Raw genomic sequence first — 11,229 nt, 5'->3', positions numbered from 1 at the left:
CCACCTCTTCTAGCGCCGCGACATCTCCCTGTTCTATTGTAAAGACCTCCTGGAACCTTTTGTTGAGTTCTTCACACACCTCTTTGTCATTCTCTGTGTACCTGTTCTCGCCCACCCTAAGTTTCATCACCTATTCCTTCACTGTTGTCTTCCTCCTGATGTGACTGTGTAGTAGCTTGGGTTCGGTCTTGGCTTTATTAGCTATATCATTTTCATACCTTTTCTCAGCTGCTCTTCTCACACTGACATACTCGTTCCTGGTTCTCTGGTATCTCTCTCTACTTTCTGGTGTTCTGTTATTACGGAAGTTCCTCCATGCCCTTTGGTTTTGCTCCTTTGCTTTCATACATTCCTTATTAAACCACGGATTCTTCCTCTGCTTCTCTGTTTTTTCCTGTCGGGCTGGGACAAACCTGCTTACAGCCTCCTGACATTTTTGGGTGACATAGTCCATCATGTCTTGTACGGACTTGGTTCCGAGTTCTGTGTCCCAATGTATATCCCATAGGAATTTATTCATTTCCTCACAGTTTCCCTTTCGGTACGCTAGCCCTTTGGTTCCCAGTTCTTTTTTGGGGGTGAATATATATATATATATATATATATAAATATATAAATATATAAATATATATATATATATATATATATATATATATATATATATATATATATATATATATATATATATATATATATATATATATATATATATATATATATATAACTGAAAACTCACACCCCAGAAGTGACTCGAACCCATACTCCCAGGAGCAACGCAACTGGTATGTACAGGGACGCCTTAATCCGCTTGACCATCACGACCGGACATAAGGAAGTGATAGCCGAAGCTATATGAACCACTTCCCCGCCGGCACTCGGATGGTAATCTTGGGCATAGCATTTTATCAAATCACCTCATTCTTTGGGGCACACGTGAGGAACACAAATGCAAACAAGCCTGAATGGTCCCCAGGACTATATACAACTGAAAACTCACACCCCAGAAGTGACTCGAACCCATACTCCCAGGAACAACGCAACTGGTATGTACAGGGACGCCTTAATCCGCTTGACCATCACGACCGGACATAAGGAAGTGATAACATAAGGAGCGAGTGGTATAGGAAAGGCAATACGAAAAAAGCAGGGAATAGGTACACCCAGGATAGGCGCCAGCCTAACCAGAGGGGCATTGGGCCATCGCAAAAGCCTAGTGTGGAAGAGAGGAAGCTGCTGGATGGAGTACAGGTTACAAGTGCCACTGTGAGGAGACAACGCACCTATGGGAGAAGAGGAACCGAGAAGAGAGAAGATTGGCGAAGAGGAGATCATGAGAGGAAACATGGAGTACCTGTAGGACGCAGTGGAAATGCAAGACTATCTCGGAGTGCACGACGCGGTGGAGGCGCTGCATGCACTGAACCTTACAGTGGTAACGAGCCGTGGGAGTACACTCGTGGCCACGGAGAGAGGATTTCTTATAGGTGTTCAGGGAACACCCATCACACCCGTTCCTATGCAAGGTGGAGATACAATGAGGCAAGTGACTGGCAAGGTGGTATGAGCCACGTCACCAACTGGAGGAGTGACACTTCAGGAACGGAGGGAGCAAGAGTATAGGTTGCCCTCTTGAGTGCCGCTCTTCTGATATGACTCTTATTTTAAGGGGAGGGGTATGTTATGGTGCCCTCTCCTATTTCTTTCGTTTGTCGGCTTAAAGAGTCATATCAGCTCTCCCTACTGATTCTCTGAGGTTCAGGGAATCTAATGATATATGTGGCGACCAGACCGGCTGCCATTTAATGGAAGGAGGTTACATTATAAGTTGTAAATAAGGAGAAATTGGCGCCCTGATATAAAATGAAACAGTATCCCCTACTGCAGATATGACCTTTTGGAAGGGAGATTAGCCGATCGCGGATTGGCCGACGTAGGTCGCGGGCGACAAATCAGGGCCCGCCATGACGTCACCGAGTGCCCCGGGGGGGTTGCCAACGTGAGAGTTGATCTGACCTTGGAAGCGACAGGACGCGCCTCGGTCTGCTCTCAAGGATTAGAGGCTCTACAAGCCTTATTCAGTGGATGGACTAGCCATCGCAGCCCACCATCAGTTATTGGAGACCCTGCGCTTCTGGGAAGCAAATAAGGAACCAAGTTCATTGAGCAGAGAAGTGCCAAACTTGGGAAATAGTCGGCGACGACGCTGGGGCGGCGCCGTTGGACGTGAGGTCTGGAAGGTGCGCGGGCAGGCCTAGCTGTGACCGGGTCACATCCACTGAGGGTCTTGGAAGGACGACACCGTGCCTAGGACAAGGAGCAACGCCTTGTGGAAGGGGCGAGTGTGGGAAAAATAGTGATTAGCTCAGCGCCCATCGATGAACCAGGATTGGGGCAGCTGAATCTCAGGGATTGGAACGGCGACGACGCGAAGGCTCCACGACACCTGAGGACCTGTGGAACGTCCTGGATCGTCAAGGATCGACCCAAGGAAGCGTGGGAACCTCACACCATCGAGGGACAGGCGTCGTGAGCCAGGAATGTAAGGTAGATCATTTTCCCTCCCATTACCCCTTGTATGAGTAGGCTAGATAGGCCACAATAGTTACTTATGTATGTGGCAGCAGGACTTTAATGCTTTAGTAGTATACTAGGCTGCAAGGCAGCTTGTGTCCAGGACTGTCAGAGGGGACATTGTGTATGGATGGCAGGACAGTGAAGAAGAGGCGCCGACGTGGTGAAGAGGCCCTCCTGTGAGAGTGTGGGACTCCTGTCTTCCTGTCCAGTTGAAGGAGTGTTAGAGGTCGTGGAAGAAGAGGCTGACGATCTCCAGACTTAGTATCCATATTTCCATATTCATGTATTACTTGTGATTGTGTGTGTGTTCATGTAATTTGCATCAGTAAATTCACACATTTTATCACTGTGTTTAAGTGTGCCTCCATTTATGATATTTCTCTATGAGCATACACGAAGGTTATCATAGTACCACCTAGGGAACACTACGTTCTCTATAGCAGTTCTTATTGCCTGGAGGGTGGTAAAGACAGCACAGACTTACATAAAAGTGTACCCTTAGCCATCCGATCAGTATCGGTGCCTGAATGGTGGCAACTATTAACGTAGTGGCTACAGAGAGGTAAGGCCACACAGACCTTCCTGGGAGAGTACCCTGGGCCGACAGTCTAGTAGCAGATCCATGGGAGTAGCAACCTTCTGGCTACAAACAATATATAATACACCCACTGAACTGCATTGCTGGGGTGCAGATATAATAACCCAGCTGGCGACCTTGCTAAGAAGAAGATAGAGAAGACAGGCGGGAAAGGAGTTCCTGCAACCTTTTTTGTCTGGCAGGCAAGACTCAGGGAGGTTAGGGTTATAAGGTAAGCCTGAGTCTTCCTTCACTCCCCCACGGGTCTAGGCCGGAACTGTTAACAGCAGTTTCCCCGTGTTTGACTGAAGGGCTTCCAGGGTGAATCAGTGGCACCCCTTTGTGGTGGAAGCAAAGACCTGCGGAGGTGGGCATTGTTGGTCCTCTCCTGTGTGACCAAGGAGACTCCGGTGAATCCCGGGAGTCGGAGGGGCTGAGTATTTGGGCCTTTGAGCCCCTTTTGAGCCCCTTTTGAGCCAGTCAATCAACTGGTGTACAGATTCCTGAGCCTGCTGGGCTCTATCATATCTACATTTAAAACTGTGTATGGAGTCAGCCTCCACCACATCACTGCCTAATGCATTCCATCCGTTAACTACTCTGACACTGAAAAAGTTCCTTCTAACGTCTCTGTGGCTCATGTGAGTACTCAGTTTCCACCTGTGTCCCCTTGTTCGCGTCACACCAGTGTTGAATAGTTTATCCTTGTTTACCCGGTCGATTCCTCTGAGGATTTTGTAGGTTGTGATCATGTCTCCCCTTACTCTTCTGTCTTCCATTGTCGTAAGGTGCATTTCCCGCATCCTTTCCTCGTAACTCATGCCTCTTAGTTCTGGGACTAGTCAAGTGGCATACCTTTGGACTTTTTTCAGCTTCGTCTTGTGCTTGACAAGGTGTGTGTGTGTGTGTGTGTGTGAGTGTGTGTGTGTGTGTGTGTGTGTGTGTGTGTGTGTGTGTGTGTGTGTGTGTGTGTGTGTGTGTGTGTGTGTGTGTGTGTGTGTGTGTGTGTGTGTGTGTGTGTGTGTGTGTGTGTGTGTGTGTGTGTGTGTGTGTGTGTGTGTGTGTGTGTGTGTGTGTGTGTGTGTGTGTGTGTGTGTGTGTGTGTGTGTGGTGTGTGTGTGTGTGTGTGTGTGTGTGTGTGTGTGTGTGTGTGTGTGTGTGTGTGTGTGTGTGTGTGAGTGTGTGTGTGTGTGTGTGTGTGTGTGTGTGTGTGTGTGTGTGTGTGTGTGTGTGTGTGTGTGTGTGTGTGTGTGTGTGTGTGTGTGTGTGTGTGTGTGTGTGAGTGTGTGTGTGTGTGTGTGTGTGTGTGTGTGTGTGTGTGTGTGTGTGTGTGTGTGTGTGTGTGTGTGTGTGTGTGTGTGTGTGTGTGTGTGTGTGTGTGTGTGTGTGTGTGTGTGTGTGTGTGTGTGTGTGTGTGTGTGTGTGTGTGTGTGTGTGTGTGTGTGTGTGTGTGTGTGTGTGTGTGTGTGTGTGTGTGTGTGTGTGTGTGAGTGTGTGTGTGAGTGTGTGTGTGTGTGTGTGTGTGTATGTGTGTGTGTGTGTGTGTGTGTGTGTGTGTGTGTGTGTGTGTGTGTGTGAGTGTGTGTGTGTGTGTGTGTGAGTGTGTGTGAGTGTGTGTGTGTATGTGTGTGTGTGAGTGTGTGTATGTGTGTGTGTGAGTGTGTGTGTGTGTGTTTGTGTGTGAGTGTGTGTGTGTGTGTGTGTGTGTGTGTGTGTGAGTGTGTGTGTGTACTCACCTAATTGTACTCACCTAATTGTGCTTGCGGGGGTTGAGCTCTGGCTCTTTGGTCCCGCCTCTCAACCGTCAATCAACTGGTGTACAGATTCCTGAGCCTATTGGGCTCTATCATATCTACATTTGAAACTGTGAATGGAGTCAGCCTCCACCACATCACTTCCTAATGCATTCCATTTGCTAACTACTCTGACACTGAAAAAGTTCTTTCTAACGTCTCTGTGGCTCATTTGGGTACTCAGCTTCCACCTGTGTCCCCTTGTTCGCGTCCCACCAGTGTTGAAAAGTTCGTCCTTGTTTACCCGGTCGATTCCCCTGAGGATTTTGTAGGTTGTGATCATGTCCCCCCTTACTCTTCTGTCTTCCAGTGTCGTGAGGTGCATTTCCCGCAGCCTTTCCTCATAACTCATGCCTCTTAGTTCTGGGACTAGTCTAGTAGCATACCTTTGGACTTTTTCCAGCTTCGTCTTGTGCTTGACAAGGTACGGGCTCCATGCTGGGGCCGCATACTCCAGGATTGGTCTTACATATGTGGTGTACAAGATTCTGAATGATTCCTTACACAGGTTCCTGAACGCCGTTCTGATGTTAGCCAGCCTCGCATATGCCGCAGACGTTATTCTCTTTATGTGGGCTTCAGGAGACAGGTTTGGTGTGATATCAACTCCTAGATCTTTCTCTCTGTCTGTTTCATTAAGTACTTCATCTCCTATTCTGTATCCTGTGCCTGGCCTCCTGTTTCCACTGCCTAGTTTCATTACTTTGCATTTACTCGGGTTGAACTTCAACAGCCATTTGTTGGACCATTCACTCAGTCTATCCAGGTCATCTTGTAGCCTCCTACTATCATCCTCTGTTTCAATCCTCCTCATAATTTTTGCATCGTCGGCAAACATTGAGAGGAACGAATCTATACCCTCTGGGAGATCATTTACATATACCAGAAACAGTATAGGTCCAAGGACTGACCCCTGCGGGACTCCACTTGTGACGTCTCGCCAATCTGAGACCTCACCCCTCACACAGACTCGTTGTCTCCTGTTGCTTAGGTATTCCTCTATCCACCGGACTACCTTCCCTCTCACTCCAGCCTGCATCTCCAACTTTCGCACTAGCCTCTTGTGTGGCACTGTGTGAGTGTGTGTGTGTGAGTGTGTGTGTGTGAGTGTGTGTGTGTGTGTGTGTGTGTATGTGTGTGTGTGTGTGTGTGTGTGTGTGTGTGTGTGTGTGTGTGTGTGTGTGTGTGTGTGTGTGTGTGTGTGTGTGTGTGTGTGTGTGTGTGTGTGTGTGTGTGTGTGTGTGTGTGTGTGTGTGTGTGTGTGTGTGAGTGTGTGTGTGTGTGTGTGTGTGTGTGTGTGAGTGTGTGTGTGTGTGTGTGTGTGTGTGTGTGTGTGTGTGTGTGTGTGTATCCAGAGAGAAATGGTAAAGGGAGCTGAAGGCTTCGGGTGATTATAGTCGTTGTCAAGACCAGAGTGACTGAGAGAAACAGAGGGAGGGTGGAGGCCAACAACTGGGACCTGACCACCCGTCCCCTGGGAAACATTACCCAGAAGCAGGTGCAGATTAGCTTACAACAGTCAGAAGGAACAAGCGGTCAGAGAATAAGTATCAAAGATTAAACAAAAGCCTCATTGAACAAACACATAATATTTGATGATTAAAATATTGTGTTGAGACATTGTACCCTCCCCATCATAGTTTTTTCTTAAACTGTTGTGAAACATTGTAATTTAAAAATGTTTATGGTTAAGTTTGGTTAATATGGTTAATAATGGTTAAGTTTGTATATACCAGTATTAAAATTAAGAAAATTTGGACACAGATTAGGGCAGACTCAGTCAAATTCCGTTCAAGGAAACTGTTGCAGTTGTTAATGCTTTTCTCCCCTCGCCAGTTAATGGTGTGATCACCCACACTTCTGTGTAGATACAAAGCACTAGACGTTTGGGCAGTTATAATGCGGCTTATGGTTTTAGAACTGCCCAAACGTCTAGGGCATTGTATCTACACACAAATTTATGTGATCACACTATTAATTGAGGCTATGCAAAAAGCATTGACAACTGCAGCAGTTTCGTGGAACAAAACTATTGTCTCCCTGACGGCTGAGTAGACAGTGTTCGGCATTCGTAGTCCTCAGGTTCCGAATTCGATCCCCGGCAGAGGCGGAAACAAATGGGCAGCGTTTCTTTCATCCTGATGTACCTGTTCACCTAGCAGTAAATAGGTACCTGGGAGTTAGACAGCTGCTTCCTGGGGCTCAGTAACAACAAGAAGGCCATTGTGTTGACAATGTGTTTTCTCTATGTCCGAAAAGGCCGAAAAATATGAATGTGTAAATATTTCTGTTGGATTTTAATAAATTCTTTATTCCTTCAAAAAACAGATTTATATTAATAAAAGTAATTTACAGATGTTATGATTTATGAAAAAAATAACTTCAGTTTTGCCAATTTATGATTGAATATTTGTACTTGTGCTCGTGTGTGATAGTGAGTTATTCAATATTTCTAAATGATTAATGAATTTGTAGCCTAAAGCACATTCATCTACAGGAAATGTTATTGGTGATGAACACGGTGTGGTGGTGATGAACACGGTGTGGTGGTGATGAACACGGTGTGGTGGTGATGAACACGGTGTGGTGGTGATGAACACGGTGTGGTGGTGATGAACACGGTGTGGTGATGAACACGGTGTGGTGGTGGTGGTAGTGGTGATGAACACGGTGTGGTGGTGGTGGTAGTGGTGATGAACACGGTGTGGTGGTGACGGTAGGGGTGATGAACACGGTGTGGTGGTGGTGGTGGTGGTGATGAACACGGTGTAGTGGTGATGAACACGGTGTGGTGGTGGTGGTAGTGGTGATGAACACGGTGTAGTGGTGATGGTAGTGGTGATGAACACGGTGTGGTGGTGATGAACACGGTGTGGTGGTGATGGTAGTGGTGATGAACACGGTGTGGTGGTGATGGGAGTGGTGATGAACACGGTGTGGTGGTGATGAACACGGTGTGGTGGTGATGAACACGGTGTGGTAGTGGTGATGAACACGGTGTGGTGGTGATGGTAGTGTGATGAACACGGTGTGGTGGTGATGGTAGTGGTGATTAACACGGTGTGGTGGTGATGGTAGTGGTGATGAACACGGTGTGGTGGTGATGAACACGGTGTGGTGGTGATGATAGTGGTGATGAACACGGTGTGGTGGTGATGAACACGGTGTGGTGGTGATGGTAGTGGTGATGAACACGGTGTGGTGGTGATGGTGATGAACACGGTGTGGTGGTGATGGTGATGAACACGGTGTGGTGGTGAACACGGTGTGGTGGTGATGGTGGTGGTGATGAACACGGTGTGGTGGTGATGGTGGTGGTGATGAACACGGTGTGGTGGTGATGAACACGGTGTGGTGGTGATGGTGGTGGTGATGAACACGGTGTGGTGGTGATGAACACGGTGTGGTGGTGATGAACACGGTGTGGTGGTGATGAACACGGTGTGGTGGTGATGGTAGTGGTGGTGAACACGGTGTGGTGGTGATGAACACGGTGTGGTGGTGGTGAGCACGGTGTGGTGCTGATGGTAGTGGTGGTGTACACGGTGTGGTGGTGATGGTAGGGGTGGTGAACACGGTGTGGTGGTGATGAACACGGTGTGGTGGTGATGAACACGGTGTGGTGGTGATGGTTGTGATGATGAACACTTTAGCTTTAAAGCTTTAAAGTTAGGGTCTTCAGCCTCAAATGACTTAAAACATTTTTTTATTTAAGCTTTATAAGTTTTTCAAGTTCCAAATAAATTGATAAATACTTAATCAACTATAAATTCATCTCATTTCCAGGATACTCTAATTAAAATTGTGAACTAAAAAATATTTAATGTCACCTTTTCACTCACAAGTTTTAATTTGACAAGAAATTGCCTGAACATTGATCTACTAATTTTAATTAATGTGTTCAAAATCCTGATTACAGTTCGCAAGAAATTCATTGTAGGACAAAATATTGAAAACTCAGTCAATAAAGCAATAGCGATATTGTAAAAGAAGAGTTGTATTTATGTTTCGCATATGAATCATATAACTAAATGGGATTCAACCAGCCAATATAGTGCAAGATCATCTATGCAAGTATTGTTGTAGTCCACAAGTTAGAAGTATAAGTATTAGCTGCTGAATCAAGCACTACAACACACAAACGATGGTTGAAAGGAATGGTGGTACAGGTGAGAAGTTAGACTGTGATCACTCACCCAGGTGAGATGAAGGAGATTAAGACAGCGTCCAGGTGAGATGAAGGAGATTAAGACAACGTCCAGGTGAGATGAAGGAGATTAAGACAGCTGTGAGTGCATTGACCAGTTCAAGTACAGCATGATCAATGCCTATGTCAACCGAGCTCCCTCACACACAGCTGCTGGTGGAAGCAGACTAGTGTGAAATTTAATAAAAGCAGAGTCTAGTCAACAATGGATACTCAAAAGTATTCGTCGAAGTCATGATTACCAGGAAGTTGGTTGGTCTTGCAACCTGAAGTGAAGGTCAACACGACAGTCTCTCCCATGAATTGAACTCTTTTACAGAAATTCATTTTCAACTCTCCACAGGAGGGGAGAAAAGAGTGTTAAAAGACACTTGCCAGAAACGTGACCCTTACCTACACTCTCCATAAGATATAGCTTACCATAATCTACATGATTAAAAAGACCCCCAATTTGCTCGTGAAGAACTGTGCAAACACTAAATGGGGTGAAAGAGATCAATGTCGTCTGTGCCTTCTCATTCCCACCTGGGGACTCTCACTTTAAAGATCCCAATATACAGGCAAGACAACCTGGGAACTCTCAGCTCCAATGATCTCAATATTCAGGTAAGACAACCTTTGTACTCTCGGCTCCAAAGATCTCATTATACAGATAAGACAACCTGGGTTAATCTCAGCTCCAAAGATTTCAATATAATAGTAAGAAAAAAACATTTATATGAAAGTGCCTGTCAATACACAAACATAAACATTTTATCCCTTACAGTTGTAGCGTGGTGGTCCTGTCATCTGTGAGTGACGGGAGTGTGACGGAGAGGTCCTGTCATCTTTGAGTGTCGCGAGTTTGTGAGTGACTCTCTACCTGTGCTATGGGCTAAGCGTTAAAAGAGAAGCTCCCCATAGCAACTAACTGCTGCCCAAATGGGAATTGCCATTTGGTTTACAGTTTATATATATATACTAGCTGTACCCGGCCACGCGTTGCTGTGGCTCAGAAACGCCTGTGCGTTGCTGAGCCACAGCAACCTTCCCCTGTCTCCCAGTCCTCTCCACGAATCCCCCCTCCCCTATCCCCTCGTCCTCACAACCATTCCTCACTTCCCTCGTCCCTTTTTCCTTCCCATCATTCCCCACTCCACCATCCCCTCGTCCTCCCCACTATCTCCCACTCCCCTGTCCCCTTGTCCTCCCCACCATTCTCCATTCTGCTCGTCCCCACCACCCCCAACTTCCCTGTCCCCTCGTCCTTCCCACCATTCCCCACTCCCTCGTCTGATGATCAAATGATCTGATGTTCCCATCAGAATATTAGGAACATCAAAGGATCTGGGGCTAGATTCACGAAGAAGTTATGCAAAAACTTACGAATCTATACATCTTGTCTCAATCTTTGGCAGCTTTGTTAAAAAAATTTTAAACAGTTAATGAGCTTCCAAGCCCCAAGAGGCTGTTTATAACATTTACATCAGTTGATTGGCAAGTTTTCATGCTTGTAAACTGTTTAATAAATTTAACAAAAGCCATCAAAGATTGAGGAACGATGTTCACGTTCGTAAGTACTTGCGTAAATGCTTCGTGAATCTGGCCCCAGATTTTCCCATCACTGAAATATAAGAAAAACAGTTCGAAAAACGAGATGAGAAATAATGAAAAAAAAAAAAAACTATACTCACGAAATGAACAGTATGGTAAACAACACAGCTCAATTCCAACGCAATGTCACACAAAATAATTAAATCAAAATGTAAATAATCGAAATTTATGAAAATTCAATTTATCAATGAAATTAGAAACATTGAAATGGAATCAATCGTAGCTTATTTAGTATATCATGTGTTGGTCACTACAATCATCTTATGTGGGTGATTGTTCAATAAATACCTCAACTATATGTTTAACAAATCTTTAATCCTGTCCATGGAGGACAGGAGAAAATGTATATATGCTGGTTAGCATTGTTAATGTAGCCACGTCTGTGGTAGAAAATAATAATAATAAATAATAAAATGTGTTGGTGTTACGTCCAACCGATGGCTCTGATTTTCAAAAAAGGATGTTTTGTCCTGTCACAGGTGCGG

At 45.7% G+C, this 11,229-nt stretch overlaps 1 protein-coding gene across 1 annotated transcript in view; it reads left to right on the top strand.

Annotated features, from left to right (window-relative positions):
• The first annotated feature begins 9,649 nt into the window (after window positions 1-9,649).
• The window catches only part of LOC123765550 (rac guanine nucleotide exchange factor JJ-like), a 34,489-nt gene continuing 32,909 nt past the window's right edge, over window positions 9,650-11,229 (top strand). The window contains exon 1 of the mRNA XM_069302959.1: window positions 9,650-9,757. Coding sequence (XP_069159060.1) covers window positions 9,650-9,757 — 108 coding nt within the window. The remainder of the gene's footprint in view (window positions 9,758-11,229) is intronic.

Source organism: Procambarus clarkii, chromosome 5, assembly GCF_040958095.1.
Source record: "Procambarus clarkii isolate CNS0578487 chromosome 5, FALCON_Pclarkii_2.0, whole genome shotgun sequence".
NCBI lineage: Eukaryota > Metazoa > Arthropoda > Malacostraca > Decapoda > Cambaridae > Procambarus > Procambarus clarkii.
This window is presented reverse-complemented; position numbering and strand designations above follow the sequence as displayed.